This window comes from Excalfactoria chinensis, chromosome 16 (genome assembly GCF_039878825.1).
Source record: "Excalfactoria chinensis isolate bCotChi1 chromosome 16, bCotChi1.hap2, whole genome shotgun sequence".
In the NCBI taxonomy this organism is placed as follows: Eukaryota; Metazoa; Chordata; class Aves; order Galliformes; family Phasianidae; genus Excalfactoria; species Excalfactoria chinensis.
The window spans coordinates 4,114,404-4,133,841 of NC_092840.1; the positions used below are offsets into that span (position 1 = coordinate 4,114,404).

Sequence of the window (19,438 nt, forward strand, 5' to 3'; positions counted from 1 at the left end):
CCTTTTCCATCTCCACTGTGATGAGCAACTAAGACCAGCTAACTCCTGCAATACCAGGCTGTAATACTTGTGCAGTGTCCGTAAATTCATCTTTCTTCCTTGGGTAACTTTTGGCACTGAGAGATGTGTTTTAGTGGGCATGGTGGGGATGGCTGATGGTTGGACTAGGTGATCTTAGAGGTCTTTTCCAACCCTTATCAGTCTATGATGAGGCTCTTGGCAGTTGATCAGAGATACTGATACCAACCAAGTGCCCTCACTTTTCATCCAAAGGTGATAAATCAGTATCACCAATTTGCTCTTGCAACACCTTGAGAGGTCAGCAAGGAGCATGAAAGAATCATCTGTTTCATGCTGATTTGTGAGGCTCAGTGTATGAGAGTTTCTTTTATGTGTTGAGACTCACAGAGAGATTCTTTCCAAAGCCAGGTTGCAGTGGTTGGGCTGCTGGCTCAGCTTAGCAACAGCACAGATACTCAGACCCAATGGTGCTTCACACTCATGTCCAACAGAACTGTTTATTGAGTTTACACAGAATGTGAGCAATGTGGAAAACACTAGAAATCTTGCATCACTGGTTTGGTTTCGGACAGCATTGGAAATGACAATGCAGCTGCTCATATCGTTATGAGATATGCCATAAGGAGCCAAAGCTTAGGAAGTGCCCACCTCTGGCACAATCACTGATTGCTCCTCTAGTGCCTGTAAAGCACTTAGCTATCTGATTCTCCTTAATGTCACTTGAAACTTGTAAGCTGTGTACAAAACCATGGTTTTTGAACCAGTCCTTTTAAACCACAAGACTATTTTCCCTCCCTTTTCAACCCCTGGCCTTCCCACCCCATCTCATCCCATCCCCCATGCTCCCACCATCACATACCTCCTTCCCCTCCCTCTCACCCCAGTCACCCAGCAAATATCCTGATGCTGCAGTTCCAAGCCATGTGTCTGTTCCAGCCTATGCAATCCGATGGTCTCTGACCACGTCCCTTTGTTCAGACATTAATACAAAACACACAATGGGGGGGAAAAAAATAAAAAGCAAAACAAAAAGCCAGACACAAGAGGGAGACACTGCTGGGCTCCAGCTCTGGCCTCTGAGCCCTTCAACGAAGCTCCACAACAGCTAGGCTCTTGGGGTACCTCCTTTCACACTCAAGACTGCAGGTCTCAAGCTTTCCAAGGTGCAAAGAAGGAAAGGAAGTAAACTACAAGCCTGTTTCTGTTACAGGTTTCCCCCTGTCACTTTCCCTCAACCCAATGGCTGCCAGAAGAAATGGTTGACTCCGACAGGTCTTCCAGTGAAGCCCAGCCCGTGGACCACCTTTGCTGTAAGTTTCTCTTTGTAATGTGGGCGATGGGTTTGGCAGCGAGGGGAGGGAGCAGAGCACATCTTGGGGAATAACGGGCTTTGTCTCACAGCAGACTGGGGGGAGATGTCAGGGAAGGTGAGAGAGAAGTGCCGAAGGAAGCCGGTCAAGCTGGCCCTCTTGATGTTTGGACTCAGAACTGCTCCGTGGGGCGGCTTCAGTGTGCCAGAGCTGGCTCGTTGTCCAGTCACCTCTCACAGCCTTGTTGAGGGACAGCATGCCGCGGGGTGCTCCCTGCTTCCTTGTCCTCTGGACGGCCACCCTCCTGCCCACTGGGGATCTCTGGGTCACAGTCGAGAGCCTCATAGATTGTTGGCAGCGTGGTCTGCTGGCTGAGGCGCTTGCGCAGGCCCACGAGCAAGGGCTGTGGCATGGACGAGACATCCACATTGTTGCCGAGGTCTACCCAAGCCAGGCAAGGGAACTTGTTCATGTCCTTCATGGTGTCAGTCAGCTCCTTCATGGTCGCTCGCGTCAGTCGGTTGCCATTGAGCGAAAGGTGGGTGAGCTTGGGCAGTGCCCAGAGGAAGGGCAGCAGCAGGCGCACCATGTCGTCGTTCAGCTCGGTGAAGCTCAGGTCCACAGAGGTGAGGTGGTCTCCGTTGTTCTGAAGGTAGTACGCCATGCGGTGCACATCCCGCATGGTCAGGGGGATCCCGGATAGATCCATGGAGCCCTGGCTCACCTTCTTCTGCAGGCTGTTCTTCAGGCTGGGGGTGGAAAGGGAGAGAGAGAGAAATGACACAGAACAGGGGGGGGCTCATTGTGAATGTTCTGCAGAAAGAGAGCAAAGATTGATTAGGAAACAGGCATGAAGTTTGCACTGTGCCTCTGGGCAGGTTGTGTACAGGGGTTTTCCCGTGTCTTCTCTGCACTTAAAACTTCTCAAGAACTGGTTAAACCACGTTCCTTTAAGAGCCCTGGCATCCCTCACCTGTAGCTGCTGGTTTGGTTCTCTGTGGTCAGCAAATCATTGGGAATCTGCTGCAGCTGTGGGGAGGTGGGCAGGGCAGCAGGACACTGAGTGCAATCTAGAGAGACTTGCTTCCACCTGTGGCCCTTGCTGTTTGCCGGGGGAGCAGAGCGAGGAGGAGGTAGGCTGCAGGGCAAGCAAAGTTGTAATACGGGGTCTCAAAATGAGTGGGATGTGGAGTTCTGAGGTGGGTTGCAGGTCTGTAGGAGTGCTGTGAGGTCTACTAATGTTGTTACTCATGTGCTCAGTGGGTGTAGAAGTGCCTTGTTGGGGTTGGGGGAACAGGCTGGGGTAAGAATAAACCACCAGTATGAAGGTGCCCACTCTTTCTTTCTGGCTCTGTGTATCCTGCACAGCCACAGCACAGCCAGTCCCTGGGAGCGACAGGCACACGGGGGTGTGCAGTTTCCTTGGAGAAGGCTGGAGCACCACAGGAGCTGCCATGGCAGGTGAGGATGCCTCTGCAAACTTTTACATGAATACTAGAGTATTTCTGGGTCCTTCTGCCATTCTGGGGAGGATGTGATGCTGCCCTTAATGCTTTGCTTTGTGTATGCAGTTTGTGGCATTACAGAAGCTTCAGCTCCTAATAATCTCTATGAATATGTGATAGCACAAATGAATAGCTATTAGTGCATTCATTGACCCTTCGTGGACTCATTTAATGCTGCTGCATTTCCATGAAGGGGCATGAGGTGGAAATGACCTTGTGGGCTGTTCTGTCTGTTCTACAGCCCACAAATTCCTGCTCTCTGGGTTTGGCAGCACTGTGTTCTGGTTGTTTCTATACGTGTTCTTGTGCTTTTGGAGGGAATTCACTGTGAGAGGCTGATGCTATATCTGCAGGCATGTATTTAATGAGTTCTCAGAGTAGAAAGCTGTAACAGTGTGGAATAACTTGCAGACTTAAAGGTTCCAAACAGCCTTATGGTTTGCTTTCCAAATAGCTACGCTTTACATGACCCAAAGCACTCCTCTGTGGACCACAAGAGGTGTGATAAGACATTTGGACAGCTGGTAAAATGCCAGGCTTATTTCTAGGAAAGAGGATTATCTAATATCCTTTAATTTCTGCATGAAAATAGGCTTAAAGATAGCTTCAATTGAAAATGCTTTTTTTGTTTGTGTGAGACGAAACAGCTATTTAGTGCTCTGGATGCCCATGAGACTTGGAGGTGGAGGGCTGCAAAGTGCTGGAGGCTGGACTGTCCTTGTGCTGCTGCAGCTGGTGCTGTGTGCATATTGATAATTGTAAGGGTTTGCATCCAGCAAAGATCTAGACACTGGATGCAGGGAAGCAGATGGTGTTTGTACTCTGCACTAAGTCTAGAGAGGAAATGCTTGCCGTGTTGCTGGAGGATCAGCTTCAAGTGAGAATGCAATATGAGCAAGAAGCAGGGGTGATCTGCAGCCTGATCCTACAGCCTGCCCGGAGCTGTGTGCAGCATGCAGTGAGGAACAGTGCATGCAGTGAGGAACAATGCATGCCCTCCCTTTGTTCTTAAGAGGTCAGTGCCATTCAACTTCTTCCTCATCAGCTAAACTCTTTGGTGGCTGCGACAGCTCCTACTTGTTGCTCTGGTGAGACTTGTGGCAGACCCAGCAGTGCTTGGCATCCTGTTGTGCTGTAGGGTTTGAAGGAGCTTGTTCAGCATCCTGGAAATGCAGTGTCTTTGCCCTGTCCCCACGCTAAGGGAAGCAGAGGCTGGGAGGAAGTGGTAAGAGCCGAACAGGATTTCAGTAATGAGGGATGCCTAATAGTCCCTGTCTGTATCACTGGGGAGTTACCAGCTTTCTCCCTCTACGCCTCTTATTTTTCTTTAATTTGCCTCCAAAATTTTATATTCAAAGTTTTCCTGGTGCTCCCACTGCTGTGTATCCCCTCCTTCATTAACAGGCATTGCCAGAGGTGGTTAATTAGCCACGAGTCGAGTATTTCTTGAATGTTCCTCCTTGCACAGAGCCTAATGGCAGGCACGTCTGGATGGCTCCTCAGCCAGTGATTTAGGGGATGAGCTCCGGGCTTTTTAATTGCCTACTTAGCATAATCTGCTTGCCTTTGCTTCCTTGTGGCACCGGGTGCTGCTTTGAAAAGCTGGCTTCAGCTGCTTCTGGTGAGAGGAGAGAAGCCTCAAAAGCACTAAGCGAGATGAACCCAGCCCTAGTTGTACTTGTGCTTGCATATGACTCTTACCATGTGGCTTTAGTTAACTGACTGGTATTCTCTAACTTGACTTCCTAACTCAAAAACATGATTATTTCCTCTGTTGCATAAAGGAGAAATGGGAGCTTTACTTAATATTCATCTTGTGCCATGTGAAGGCTAAGATCTAGTCTGCCAGAGCTGTCATTTATGGCCCTGATTGATGCTTTCAAGAAGAAATAAAAAAGACCTGAAGCCCTTTAGAGATGCTTCCCTGCAGTCTTCCAGACACAAGTGCTTTCATTGCATTTTTAAAGTGCATCTAATGCTGCAGTGTCTGGGCAGTGCACATCAATAAATGAGAAATGGAGCAACGAGCCTAGAAAGAACACTCAGTTCCCCACCCAGCTTTAGGTTAACCAAGATGTTACAAAATGCAATTCGCTCAGGCAGATGAATTAAGCCCACAGTGTGACTTGTGAAAAACCTGGATGCATGCAACTGAGAGTAACTCCATACACACAAATGCTTTTATTCTTCCAGAACAGGTTACTGGATGGGAAACTGGGGCTATTTTTTCTGCACCAGGAACACTCTGCTCGTGAAGATGACTCTGTTTTCTGCCTGCATGTTTTATGTGTTCAGGTTTGATCCATTGCACCGAAAAAGGGGCAGCTCTGGGTGCAGTGTAAGTGGAAGATGTGGATGGTTCCCCAGCCCAGCTGTGCCAAGACAGCTCAGTCATCATCTATAGCTTCTTGATGGCACTACTAGACTACAGTGCAGCCTTTCAAAGGCTGCATTCAGCTGATTCCCTTTCCACTCTGAATTGCAGTCTGCCCATGAAAAGTAATTTACCCTCTGGGTCCAGCTCTGTTCTGGAGGAAAATGTTTTGCAGTGCTGAGCTACAGGAGCTCTGAGATCTGACAAAGACAGCTGTGTCTCAAAAACCTGTATCTGTCAAAGTGTTGCAGAAAGGGTTCTTGGTAGCCTAAATAACCTGATTGAGAAGCAATTCACTTCTAGAAGCAGGGCGAGGGCCTGTTGTACAGTCACTTCAGAGGAATGGCTCTGCAGGGAAGGCACTGAGGACAGACAGCAACCTGCTGTGTTCTCTCCCTAAGAGATTCATTGCACTTTTGCTGCGGTCGCAGCCCTGGGTCAAAAACATCAGTGTTAAAGGTGGTAACAGAAGCAGATAGAACCCATGGCTTTAGGACGGGAGCAGGTTTGTGGTTAAGGACATCCAGAAGGATGTGCTTGTCTGAAAGCTCTCATAGGTTGTCTTGTTAGCAGTCTTTGAGGGATCTGGTTGGGCTCTATGTGTGACTAAAATAAGACTGTTCCTGCATGACGGAAGTGTGATTGGTCCTTAGCAGAGTTTGCAGTTCCAGTTATCCTGGAATCACTGTGCATTGAAATAGGAGTGCCTGAAGGCATTTATCTCGTTCTTTCTTCATCAATTCGTGGGTAGCTCAGGTTTGTATTTACTTGAAGGGGTTGGGTTCTACTGAGAGTAGATGGGGATGTGACTTAGAGTCAGTTCCTGTCCTACTAGTTTGCTGCTTGGTCACAGGGGAACACCTGACGTGTGGTCCTGCTTGAGTACAGTGGGTCCTTTCCATCTCCCACACCACATCTCTGCAGCAGCCCAAGTATAATTAAAACCAGGCAGATTCTCCCTGCTGTGTGTTTGGACTCACTAATTGTCCTCTGGACCCATCTGGCACATTCTGAAATTGCATTTCAAAAGGGATGAATTGGATTCTGTATCAGATCCTTGAAAGCCCAAGGCTGGGGGATCGCAGAGGCAAGGGAATGTATTTTCCATGCACTGATTCCTCTGAACAATCCCAGATTTCCACTGGATATTAGAAATGCCTTCAGAAGTTTTGCTGCTACACATGTGCTTCTTACAGGACCTTGAAAAGTATGTAGGCAGAAAGGTACAAGCCAGGGGCAGGAGTTCAGACAGAGATCAGAGTAAAATGCTCCATAGCAGATGGCAGGAAGCAGAGAATACAGATCAGTTTAAAAACAGCCTGGCTGGACAGAATGCAGCCCTGATATCTCCAAGTGAAACAGCAATTCCTTGCCTTTCTGTTACCAGCAGCAGCCAAAGATGCCAACTCTGCAGGTACCTTTTGCCATGAACCATAAACCAGTTCCTCACCTGTTTTTCAATAAGTGCTGCTGTTATTACATATTCACATTATTCTGTCTTATACAACACCTTGCAGCTGTGTCTGTAGGGCTGACAGCTTAAGGTGCTCGTGGGGTTGCATACTTTGCAAGCACTGCTGTCTGTGCTACCTTTGCACTGTGACAGCAGGACTGATTTTGATGCACTTGGAAGAGACCGAAGAACTTACCACACTTGGGACTTCCTGCGGGGCATGCCGTGCCGGTGCCATTTGGAGTGTGGAGTCAGGTGGTAGATCAGCTGCCTGCAGATCCTGTCTGAGGACTTCCAGGGGTCGTATTCCTGCAAGCAAAGGGGTAGTTTAGGCTCTGTGTGCTGCTGCAGGGTGGGGAGTGGGAAAGGGACTGGGTGATAGTGGAACATGGGACTGTACACAAGAAAAGATGGGAAAGAGGATGAAAGAGGAATGGCAAAAAGGCTGGAGATGTTTCTGCAGCACAACGTGCCCTTCTGGGTGCCAGGAACAAGTAAGAACACCACACTTCCAGGAAGGATGCCAGCCTGGTGTTTTCCTGCCTTCACTGGGGAGTAGGGCTGCAAACCTGGACTCTTCTTCCTTCCTGTGCTCAGCTAGGAGATGCTGGAACAAGGAACCGGCCAGGTCCCTGCACTGCACCTTGCTTCCTTACAGTCTGCTTTTTTCCTGGAGGTCTGAGTTTGGGAGCTTCCCAACAACAGTGGTTCCCTCCAACCCCAGCAACAAGTAACTCATCAGCACCGAGGTGGCTGCAGCTCTCTTGAGTCTTTTTGCACACATTCTCTATCTCTGTGACTTCAAAAGCATCTCTCTTCACCTGGTGAAGCAGAATGACAAATGGCAGCTGCTGAAGGTTGGGATTTCTGCCTCCTCTGTCATACAGACACCTGCATTCCTATTCCTCAGGCCTCCAGCCATGGCTCAACACTTGCATTAAGGAATTTGATAGGTAAACACATAGTAAAGCTGTCAGAACATACGCTAATTTATTCTTTATTGCAAGCAGTTAAAGAGCCATACTGTGGGCCAGCAGCTGTATGGTGACTCTTTTAAGCGGTCCCTGAATCAGCTGAGCATCCCCAGGATGTACTGCCAGCACATGGTTGCTTTTCTGTGCCAAATTAGGAGGAATTCCAGCCTGTGCTCAGCAGAGCAACTCTTGATCCATCACAGCTCACTTGGGGACCCAAAGGGATTGGTGTTTGGTGCCCTGTTCCAGAATGCTGCTGCACTGGCAAAATGGGTGCTGGTACCCTGATGCCTCTTACAACAGCACGTGCACACCAGGCTTCATGACATGCTGGCATTGTGCCCTGTGAGTGTTTGCTGGCTCACAGTTGAGAATTACCCTCCTGTTCTTTCCGTGTCCTCACTGATGTAATTCCCTGCTGGAATTACATGGCACTCAGCTATTTGCATGTAAGGCTGTTACAGCTGCTGGCTGCTCAGCTGGGGTCAGAGGGGAAGATGTGATTTGCTGGGGCTTTCCACCCTCCCTCTCCCCCAAAATAATCTCCTGTGGGGGAAATCTTATCTACACGATGGTAGACATGGCATTTCATTTAAGCATACATGCATGTAAGGCATGGAAGTAGAGGAGAGGGGTGTATGCAGGTACACAAAAATCAGTGTGTTGTCTGCTGGACGGGGTAATGTCCCCTTGTGTCACTTCCACTGCACAGTGAGAGGGGCAAGATTGACTGTTAAAACAACCAGAGATGGGACCATATGAACTTTGGTTGAGAGGTAGTTTTAAATGCTTATATTTGGATAATAATTACCCTTGAAGAGATTTTTCAGGCTGTCTTACAGCTGTGATGAGGATTAGAATGCTGCTAATTTGCACCAGGCTTTCAGCGTACTCCCCAGGGCACCACTGCCTGCTCTGAGCTGTGCGTGCTTAATATCTGTCTTTGCATAAGTTCACTCTGTTGCCCCCTCTATAAAGTAAACATGACACTTGCTGAACCCAATGAGTGAGAAAAGGTAACAGCCAGAGGTGATGGTGTTGCTGTGGAATGTAGTACTGGGTTAGGGTGGTCTAATGTGATAAAGCCTTAGAGAGAGGCTCTTGTCCTCCCAGAGTCACCAGCTTGGGCAGAGGTACAGAGACCTCTGTAGCCCCATAAACACCTCTTTCCCACTCCCATAAGCTAGCGTTGGGGTATGCTATTATATATGGCAATATTGCTTTCCCCATCATATATTTATCTGGCATGTGTCCTCACAACCAAATCTTCTGTTGGCAAGATGAGTGAATCCCTGACTTTTGTGCCTGTAACCTTCCTCTCCCACAATTACAATCATGTTCCAAAGTTCTTCTAACTGATTTCTACAGATACATTCTCTACCACTCCAAGCATGCATGTTAGATAGCTCTGGAGGACCACCCAGCATGATTCATCTCCTCATTTGAGCTCATTCTGCATCGGAGCCATGTTGTAAAGCAGACTGAGCTAAAGGGGAGGATTCACCTTTTTGGGACACTGCAGGTCTCTAGCAAGGCTCATCAGTAGGTCATGGGAGATGGGATCCACCAAGTTGAGGAATGTTGCATTTTTGTAGAGGACTTCATTGAGGAATGTTCCTTCCAGTCCCAGGTCCTACAGGAAAAAAAGCAGACATGCAGCTGAGCATCTTGGGAAGAAGGATCACAGGTATTCATGTGGCAGTACTCCCAAGGGTAGAAAAATACCCCAGCAACAAAAAAGTAGAACAAGGCTGGGATTTAACTGGGACGGAGTTGAGTTGGATTCAGTTGTTGAGGAGGACTCAAGCTGAAGGAGCAAACAAGTCCTCTATCCATTCTGCATGCTGCTGCCAGGAGAAATGAATAAGCAAATGAGTGTCCCATATGTTCACACTGCTCCACCGAATGTGTGCTTCAAGCACCACTCAGGGAAAGATGCTCTGAGAACTCCTAGAGAGAAAGCTGGGAGCGTGTACATGCAGAACCAGCAGGGCTGCTGTTAGCAGAGGTGCTGGATCTTAACCCCAAGCAACAAGCAAATCCACTGCTGTAGCTACTCTACCTTCTCTGTGTCTGCTCAGATCAAATTGAGCGGAGAGCAGAATGGAGACACAAATCCTGGCTACAGATGTGATGGAGAAAGCAAGAATAAATCAGATGCTTTACAGCCCCACCACCACGTGCACAGCACAAACAACCAAGGAGCTTGAGCAGTGGATGAATCCTGAAGGACAGAGGCAGCTGGATGTGGGCCAAGGCATCGTGCCAACGTCTCCCTTAACCGTAAGGCTTTGGGGAAATGGAGCCTCCCACACGGTGTAGCATGGATAGATGAGGGAAGCTGCCAAGAGGATGGCACGGCTGAGCCTGCAGCAGTGGATGTCAGACCGGTAATTAAACTCCCCCAGTTGGAGCGATGCTGTTAAGTTGAATCTGCATTCCCATTATAAGACTGCCTTCAAGGGTTTTATCAGTAATATAGATGGAATCATTCACTTTGCATTGATAATCTATAAATTCTTAGTACAGGGCATTTTCTAGTTCTTAGTTGTATTCTTCCCTTACTGCCTCCTTTTATTTTTTTCTGCCCTTCTCTGTTCTTTGGAAAATGCAGTGCTGCCCATCCAGGCACTGTGGTGAGCAGACAGTATTATGGATCTGGGCCATTCTGTTGGCACAGTGCTCTTATTGGACACTTGGTTGCTGATGTCTCAGCACAGGAAAATCTAGTTGTACTTTTTACTGCTGTTTGTCTGATGCCTCCAGTAGACTGATGCCCACTCAGCAGAAATGGGTCTTTCTCCAGCAGGTGGGTATTTCTGAGGCTGGTATGGACACATGCAATGGAGCCATCAGAGCGCTGCTTTGCAAAACAAGTGTGTATGAGTGCACTCTCACTGTTTGCAGTTGTTATCAGCGTGCTGCCTTCTAAAATGCTGGAACCTCAAACCCTGCCCAGTAGATCTGCTTACAGCTTCTCCCTTTAATTACGCTGTCCTGATGTCCTGGGAGCAATCTACCACCCCTTGGGGCCTGCAGGCCACGAGCTGTGAAGTGCTGGTGGATACAGAGACAGCATAAAGGGTGGATTGGCAGGGCTGGATGAGTTCTGGCAATGGCAGGAGGCACTCTGAGGAGCCCACACCCCCATTGTGCCTGATTGCATCCCCTCATTCACAGGGGTTGCAGTTCTATTCCAGTGTTGCTCTGCCATCTCTGGGGAAGGGGGTGCCAATGCTGCCAGTCTGAGGCTCAGTGATAATGTATGGTGTTAAATATCCTCACTGTCTACTAGAGTGAACGAGGTCTCTCTCTTTTGTTACAGGTAACAAACAGATCCTTGCCTGGGACTTGTTAACCAGCAAATCCTGAGAGAGATACTGCTCAGGTAAGCAGTCTGTGTGAGGAGGGATGTGCTGGGGACTGAGCGAAGGGCTGAGCTTAGCTGAAGTAGTTGATGTAATGTTGTGAATGATGAAAGATGCTGATCATGGTGCTTTGAAGCATTGGACTTGTGAGAATCGGTTGTGATTATCTGCCCCCAGCAAGGCTGACAGCTGTGTTCAGCCACTGGATGTACCATGCATATTAGCAGCCCTCTGTTTTGGAGGCCTTTGAGCACACAAAGAACTGGAGGCGTTGTAGGGGTGCTGGATGGATTCCAGTCTCATTTTGTGGAGGAAGACTGTGTTGGGACTACAGGATGTGTGTCCTGCTGCGGTGCTGTCAGCAGATGAACAGAGGGTCAGTGTTTTCAGATGGACAGACAGAGATGGGGACAAGGGGAACTGAGATGGCAGGGAGCAGAAGAAGAGTGCTCAGCATGTGGTAATTCTGGGTGCAGGGCTGGGCCAGAAAGGCGCTGGCAGGCTGTGTGGGAAAGAGGGCTCAGCAATGACCCTCTGCTCCTGATGGCCCTGTGACTCAGCATCCAAACCCCACTGCTCACAGATGGGACTTGTGGAGACTCATGGTCTGGGAAGGATTTTAGTGCTTCAGCCTAAAGGAGAAGCGCTAAGCGCTATAGAAAATGACTTTTTGAGGTTCTGGCCTCTGGCAAAACCTACAGTAGTCAGTTCATGTTAGACTGCCACAGCTGTGATGAAAAAGAGGCAACCACCAACTTCTTGTAATAATGCTTCTCCTAAACTGCCTTTGAGATCTTACTCAGCCCTTGTCTGCCATACAATCCTCACGTGAACTCTAAGGTGATAGGCATGAAAAGCTGGGGGTGTTGGACACCCTGAGGTGTGCTGCAGAGCCCAGGACTCAGAGCAGACATTACTGCAGCTGTACAGCATCCCTGAGAGCCTGGTCCTGCACTGAAGCTCACACCCAAAGGCTGTTGGCTGCTATGGAAGCAACTGGGTTCATTCCCACGATGAAGTGGGTCATTATCTAATGAAGGGACACGATAAACTGATTTGTGCCAAATCAGAGAGAGCATTTTTTCCCCTGTGCTGTTTATTTCAGCTTCCTGCAGTTCTGGGAGGTGAGTTTGCCTGGGAAGTGACAGAGCAATGGAGATGCTCTGTTCCAGCAGTGGGGCTCTTCTGTGCCTGCATAGTGGCAGACAGAGCCCTACGGCCGGGCTGCACCCAGCTGGACTGCGGGAGGTGGCTTCTCCCTGGGGAGCAGCGCTGCTGAGCGCATCGGGGGCTAACAAGAAGGGTTGAGGATTGGGACTTCTTGGGCACCGCTTTACCTGCCCGCCGTGCTCCGCGCTCCGTAGTCTCAGTCCCCGGGCGGAGACGGGGGAGGTGGCAGCAAAGTACGGGTGGCGTCCCCAGCCCGAACGGTGGCACAAAGAGCCGGGATCAGCCCCGCACCGCCCTGGTCCCTTTGTTGCCCGGAGGCGGCCCGCCCCGCCCGCGGTGTTTACCTTCCTGAGCAGCCTGAGGATGTGCACGGCGTGCTCCCGCTTGTGTTCGCGGATGGTGGCCTGGATCTCCCGCAGCCACCCCACCCTCCGCACGTAGGGAGCGGGCGAGGCTTTCCGCAGCACCCCGGGCAGCTTCTGCGGGTGGAGCAACAGCGACGACAGGTGGAAGTCGGCCCGGCCGGAGGGTTCCTCGGCTCCGGAGCTCTCCTCCTCCAGGCTGCTCTGCCGGCTCAGCCGGGAGCCCATGGCCGCGCTGCTCCGGGCCGGGAGGGCTCCGCGCTCCGAACAGGGGGAGGTGCCGAGAGGGACGGGCGGGGGTCGGCGCTGCTCCGCCCGAATGGCTCCTCCCAGCTTCCCCCCCCCCGGCTGCCGCGTTCGGGGGTACCGCGCTCAGCCGGCCCCCACCGCCTCTCGGAGGCCGCTCCTCCCTTCTCAGGGTGTGTTCTGCTGTGGGGATCCTCGCTGCAGAAGACAAAGAAAGGAGCGGATCCCTCTCCGCATCCCTCCCTTCATCCAGGCTCTCGGGGGAGCTTTGAGCCCGGGCCAACTCTTGGAACGCTGCGAGAGACGGGTGGCGCTTCCGAACGCACCTTCTGGATGCGGACAGCCGTTTTCTGCCGCCCTGATGCTGGAGCAGAGGGGGCAGCTTTTGCCCACCAGCGGCCGATAGCGTAATTCTGGCCCCGCTCCCCACCCGCCCCCGTCCCCCAGCAGCGCACGGCAACTTTAGCACATCCCCAGACCGAACCGCTGCGATCCAGCGGGGCTTTGAGAAAGCAAAGGTTGGATCCCAGCTCTGAGACTTTGCAGGCAGCCGAGTCACGTTCCCAGGATAACCAGCAGCTCAGCCTGACCTCCCATTGCTGGAGCTGTGAGCTCCTTCTTGCTTAGGACCTCTGTTGGATGCACGCAGCACAGGGAGCACGGTGTTGGTGGCCATTGGCTGTAGGAGCAGCCTGGGGTTGAGACAGTAACACCTCTGCAGAAATATCCATTCCTGCAGGTGCTGGGCCCTCATGTGGAGGATGGGGATGGCTGTGGCTTTTTGCTGTACAGAGCAAAGTTTGCTTTCCTTCTCAGAGCCCCAAATGATGCCGCCTCCTTCGTGCTCTGCTGGTTTGAGCAGAGGGATGGGATGGGGCTGCCCTCAGAGCAGTGTGACCCATGTATCAACTTTGCCCCATGTTTGTGCACATCCCCAAGCACAGCAGGTGAAACATGAGGGCTTTTATCACACTTTTACTCACTGTTTGATCAGAGAAAAACCCTGACTGTCTCTGCTCATTCCCTCCCTACCCAAGCACCTGCAGGAGAGAAACTGGCATCAGCAGACCCTGAGGTTCTGCTGAAGCTAACTTGGGTTGATCCCTTTTGAAGGGAGAGCTGCTGAGTAAGGGCTGCAGGGTCTGGTTGGAGAGGTCCAAGAGGGGCTGGGTCAGGAGAAAATCACTGTACGGTGCAGTGTTATGTCTGATGGTGCTGGATAGGAGAAGACAACCCCTGGCAGGCTGATAGCAATGGGGCTGTATGGCAGCAGAATGAGCTGCCTGAGTTCCATGCTGCTGGGAGGAGGAGCAGCAGGTTTGTAGCCAAGGGATCAGCTCATTGCAGAGTTGCTTTGTGTGTCTCCTGTCTGCATGGTTTAAAACTGGAATCAGTGTGTGTATAATAGGAGCTAATGAGAAACACACCAGTGCTGGGCTTGGTTTCTTCCCACACTCAGTCCCACTGGGGGTGCTTGCACCTCTCAGGGTGCAAACCAAACACAGGTACATATGGCACTGCTGACTGCAGCTGAGCTGGGTGCTGCGTGGCTGTTAGAGCTCTCCCAAAACGTCTCTCTTAAGAAAAGAATGGGGAAAATACAGAGCAAGCAGAGATCCTCTGTCTATTCACCCACGTTCTGTGCCTCAGGCACCTTGTCATTGTTCTGGTGTCCTGTAATGCGGATGTTCTGCTCCAGAACCTTTGGGACAGGTAAGCAGAGCTCAGGTCCATGCCTGGAGCAGAAGAGTGCTGGCTCTGGGTCAGCCCATGGTCTCTCTCCATGAAGACCCTGTATTAGCAGGGACTGATGGCAGTGCCTGTTGAGAACAGGAGGGGTGTAGGTTGCTGTTTCCCTGACTGTCATTCTGGCTGCTGACCAGGAGATAGGAATCTCTGCTTTTAATTACTCTTTGCACTTCTTGCTTTCCTAAACCTTTTTTGAACTGGAGCAAGCACAGCACCTTACAGCAGCGTTTTCCAGCACCGGGGCTGCATTGTGTGCAGAAATAATTGTTCTGAATCTGTCACTTGCTGCTTTGAAGCTAAAAAAACACAGAAGAGACAGCAAGCCATCTTTCTTCATCTATTTCCCCACCGCATTTCTAATGATAAACCTCTGCCGTGTCTGTTTCTTTGGTTCCTGTTGCTCAGAGCATGGAGCTCTGCCTGGCAGTGGGGCTGCAATCCCAGCCGCTGCCGGGGAGGACACACTGCACTGCACACACCCATGTGCTGAGGCTGCTCTCATCTGTATGCTGCTCAAGCGGGATTCGAATGACAATCCTAATTATGTTTGCCTTGTATAAGATGAAAGCTGTATTTCTGACTGGGCTGGGAATGTAATTGATTAATTTAGCATTTAAGGAGGAAAAGAGGATTAAGGTGGTGGTGAAGCTGTGCTGCCAGGCACTGCATTTACTGCCTCGCACTGTGCTTCAGCTTTTGCTTGCCTGCAGAGCAGCTTGTCTCAGCTGTCATTTCCTGTAGGGTGGCTCTGAGCTTGTTGGCATATCTCTCAAAGCCAAACCTCCTGAAGAAGAGGGAGCTGAGTCCTGGGAAGACACCTGCAAAGTGCAATTCCAGGCTTCAGCTTTAACTCTCTTCTTACTTTCTGTTTTGCCCCACTCTGTCCGCAGGAGAGAGAAATGTATGTGGGGAGCTCCATAACTCAGGCTGTTGTAGACCATCAAACAGAGCAGTACAGACTCAGAGAAGGTCTACACTCCCACAGCAACACACGTTAGGGAAGAAATCCCCTTAATGCGCAGAGTGCAGGGAGGGGAAGGAAGGGCACAGCACCAATGGGACTCTGATCCTGGGGAATCCATGCAGTTCCAGTGCTGGCAGCTGTAGTTGCACGCACACAGGCACTGCTGAGGCGGTACTTAATGGAGAGGTGGTAACAGTTTGCCATGTAATATTAATTAGTTCTTCAACCTTTTCCTTCTTGGCTCTCCCAGTGGCTCATGAGGCTCTGAAGTATCCTGGTGCTCCAGGGCTGAGGCAGGAACAACTCTTAGAAGTGTCAGAATTCTGCTTAAGTAATCATGGACGTTGGCTCATTATGGCAGAATGGTCACATTCTAACAAGGCCTATTAAGGCAGATTTCTTGGGCTGAATATTTCTGCATATGAGCCTTAATGACCCGTGATGACACAGGTGTGTTGGGCAGCAGTGCTGCATGCAGGGAGGTCATGAGTGTTCCCCAGTTGTGCATGGCATTAACCTGACTTCATTGCATGGGAGAATTCTGAATGTATTCTGAACTGTTTTCACAATGAATTAATGAGATATCTGAGGTACGTGGGGAGTTTCTACTTCTCTTTATGCTGGGAGCACTCTGCGCCCTTATTACTTAGATGGGTTTTGCCATGATTAGGTGAGGCTGCAGTGTGAGGTTGGGTGCTGGGAGGAGCAGAGTGTCGCCAGGCTCAGCAGGAGCAGTGGAGGAAGCTCTGCACAGACCCAGATTGTGCCATGGGCTTCTTGCATTTCCAGCATCAGAGACATCTGACCTTGTAGCTCGTCCCACTGGGATCCCATTTGATGTGCATCTCACAAAAATATTTCTAAAGTGCTTTTTAAATCCCTGCCTTTAAAAAGGGACTGCTGCAGTTTGTGGAGCTGGAGTTCCATCAAAGAATTAAACCATCTTAAACCTACAGAGGGGCACTTGAAGGCAGCTTTTGGTGCTGTTAAACTGCTTTTGGCATTTGAAATTGCCAAGCACACAGATTATATTGGCTCTGAGCATCTTAGCATGCTGTTAAACTGCTGAGAGCAACCACAGCCCCCAGGGGAGCACGGCACCTGGTGTTGCTGGTGTGTACTGTACCTCTGCCTCAGGCTTTCAGATTGTCCAGAGACTTTTGTTCATGGCAGAAGAAGCCTCAGGGTTCCTGTGAGTGTGACTGCTTAGCTTAAGCTTTTCCAGGAGGCTGCAGCATAGCCCTGCTCCCTCCAGCAAATAGGTCTCCTTCCTTGTCTGTGCTGCTACACCACAGCACTGCTCAGCACCTTTGGGCTCTGTCAGGTTCAGATAGTGCCTGCCTGTGTCGCTTCTTGTGCACTCAGCATGCTGCTCCCCCTGTGCCCTCCTCGCAGCTGTCCCTCCTGCCGAGCTGCAGATGGAGCCTTTCAGACGGGCTGTCAGAGCCCATGAGCCTCACCAGATGCATTCACTGCATTAACCTTTGAAGCCAAGTGAGTTTCTGTTGTCAGAACAGCGGAGGCCATCAGTCAACCTTCCGCCCTCCCCTCCTTCTTTTTCCTCATTGTAAGAAAGCACGTTGGCCTCCCCTGTGCTGACCGCAGCAGTTCTGCATGGCTTTGCCTCATCGCGTCAGTCCGCACGGTTCACCGGTGAGGAATTTCATCCACGCCTTAAAGCGCCAAGTGGATGAGGTTGGGGAGATCTCCAAGGGACTGCAAATAGTCCTAAAAGGAGGGAGGTGAGAGGGAGAAGAGCTTTAGAGGGGCTGCCTTGGGATGGTGCTTGTGAGAGCGGTGGCTGTGTCCTCATCCTCTGCACTGTTGTGACACAGGGCAAGGGAGTGGCACTGGGGTGCCGCTTGAACCTTGAACCTGAGAGGGGCTGCTGGCCCTTGACATCCCTCCCTCCTTGGTTCTGCTGGTGCGCATGAGCCTGCTGATATCTGAAGTGCAGTCTGACAGTGAAACAGGGCAGCTGATCCCTAGGGGTGAATTCATCCCCTCTTTTCCAAGCCAAACACAGGGCTGCTTCACGAGCCAGGCTTGAGTGTGCCTGAGGCAGCAAGCCTGTGATTGGCAAGAAGTTACGTCCGGGAACCGGGAGTCTCTTGTCTGAGAGGTGCTTAAGGCCATGAACGGGGCACCCAGGAGGTTGGAGCTGGTCTACTTTAAGGTCTCATCCAACCTAAGTCATCCTATGAAAGGCGCGGACCCGCTCGCAGGCTGCGTTGGAATTTTCTCCCGTCTGTGCCACCTAGTGCCCGACGCCAGAACTGGGGCTGCCCCAACCTCACCGCAGCCCACGGAGCAGCCCGGCTCCCTGGGAAAGGGGCTCCCTCCCCTCGGTGCTGTGCCGGGCTCTGGGTGCCGGCGGGACGCCGACGTGCCGCAGGGGCTGCAGGTAGGAGCGGGGCACACACGTGTGCGCGGGGGGGAAGGGAGCTGCCCCGGCCGGGGGCTGCAGGTGAGCTCCGGCTGAGCTCTGGGAGCTGCAGGCAGGGAGGAGAGAGCCAGGGCCTCGCCGTGACCCCGTCTTTGCTTTCCAGGCTTTCTTGTGATGTTTTAGCGGATGAGAAAAGACTGACCTTTGTCAGAACTGGAATTCTCCTTTTTGGATGGATTTCAGTGCTGCTCCAAGGGGTGCGACAGCAAACTCGCTTAGGGGAACACCGTAGCTAGAGCACTTGTTTTTGTACGTCAGCACAGTTTGCTGGGCATTATCTTTTGTGTTACTCTGTTTCTTATTGAGTTCCTTGCCTGGAGTTGCTTTTCAAGCAGCTCGTACAGCTGGTGCTCGTTTCTCCAGCTTCAATTCTTAACTCCGACCTCTTGAGCCTTTTCAGAGAAATACAATTGCTCCATACAGACCCAGTTCTCTAAGCTGTAAATGGGATGGGATGAAGCAGGAGCTGACAACACCTCGCTTCCTTCTCACTGCGTTTTTTCCACAAATCTGTGTAAGAGGTATAGTGGTGGTGAAAGGAGCTGCTAGCTCCCATTGGCCAATACACACCTCTCCTTCCACTGCACTGAGTTACATCTGCTCTTATTCATGCTGTTTCACAACGTTTTCAAGTTTTCCAAGCCTCTCAAAACTCTACTTGGTTTATTTTACTATCTCCATGTACTGTATGCATCTCTTTCCTTACTGGGCATCCATAAAGTTCTCTGCTCTAAGTTTTGTCCACGTGGAAATGTAATTGCTCATTCTCTTCTCATAGCTTTTATTGGTTGAAAACCATTATCTCATGTCACTTCCCAGAACTTCATACCCACAGCTTCAGAGAATCAGTAATAAAACTGTTCAAGGAGCAGATGGATGTATCTGTCTTAGTTCTCTTGGTCACATCCAGGAGGCCATGAGCTTTGCTCCTCTTAGTTTTGAGTTATGGCATCTGCTTTGTTCCTCCAGGTGACATCTCAGAGGCTGCCATGCTGCTTCTGAAACACAGATTTTCCCACTGTTCTCTTTTATCTTGGGACTTGTGTAAGCCTGATTGCTTAGGAAGTCTCAGTATCTTTCATTGAAAAGGCAGATTGGCCCCCACAGCCTCTGATAGCATAGGGGTGGCTCAGAGGTTTTGAAGCTGGAATGCCTGGGGCTGCTATTGATCGTGGTGCCTTATTGCTTCTGTAAGGGCTGATCTTTGAAACCAGGGCTCCAGGAAGTCATTTAGGGATGGGTTTGCATCCTGCTGAGTGCTGGAACTCTGGGGATTGGAGTGGGAAGGAAACTCATCTTGCAACAGAGGCAGTGTTTATCTGCTTTCCCCAGCCAGCACTCTATTTTCCTGGAGGTGATATATCCCAAGGGCAGCAGCAGTCCGGTGCTGGAGTCCAGCCCCAACTTGCCTGAAGGCCAATTGGTGCCAGCTGTGCTCTGGCAATCTGTGTGCCTGCAGCCATAGCTGTACTCTGCTCGGTGCTCCTACACCTGAA

At 50.7% G+C, this 19,438-nt stretch overlaps 2 protein-coding genes across 5 annotated transcripts in view; one reads left to right on the forward strand and one right to left on the reverse strand.

Annotated features, from left to right (window-relative positions):
* Positions 1-487: 487 nt before the first annotated feature.
* On the reverse strand, positions 488-12,878 carry LRRC75B (leucine rich repeat containing 75B). The gene is made up of 4 exons (XM_072351179.1): positions 12,520-12,878; positions 9,142-9,270; positions 6,860-6,972; positions 488-2,080 (listed from the first exon to the last, which is right to left on the reverse strand). The coding sequence occupies exons 1-4, from the start codon at positions 12,763-12,765 to the stop codon at positions 1,558-1,560; spliced, it is 1,011 nt and encodes a 336-aa protein (XP_072207280.1). The 5' UTR covers positions 12,766-12,878; the 3' UTR covers positions 488-1,557.
* Positions 10,960-19,438, forward strand: part of GGT1 (gamma-glutamyltransferase 1) — a 31,485-nt gene continuing 23,006 nt past the window's right edge. For 2 of the 4 annotated variants that reach the window (XM_072351174.1, XM_072351177.1), the window contains exon 1: positions 10,960-11,025. The gene's annotated coding sequence lies outside the window, so the exon portion shown is untranslated. Of the gene's footprint in view, positions 11,026-17,764; positions 17,901-19,438 lie in introns of those variants that run through there. The other 2 variants (XM_072351171.1, XM_072351170.1) reach the window with 1 other exon arrangement.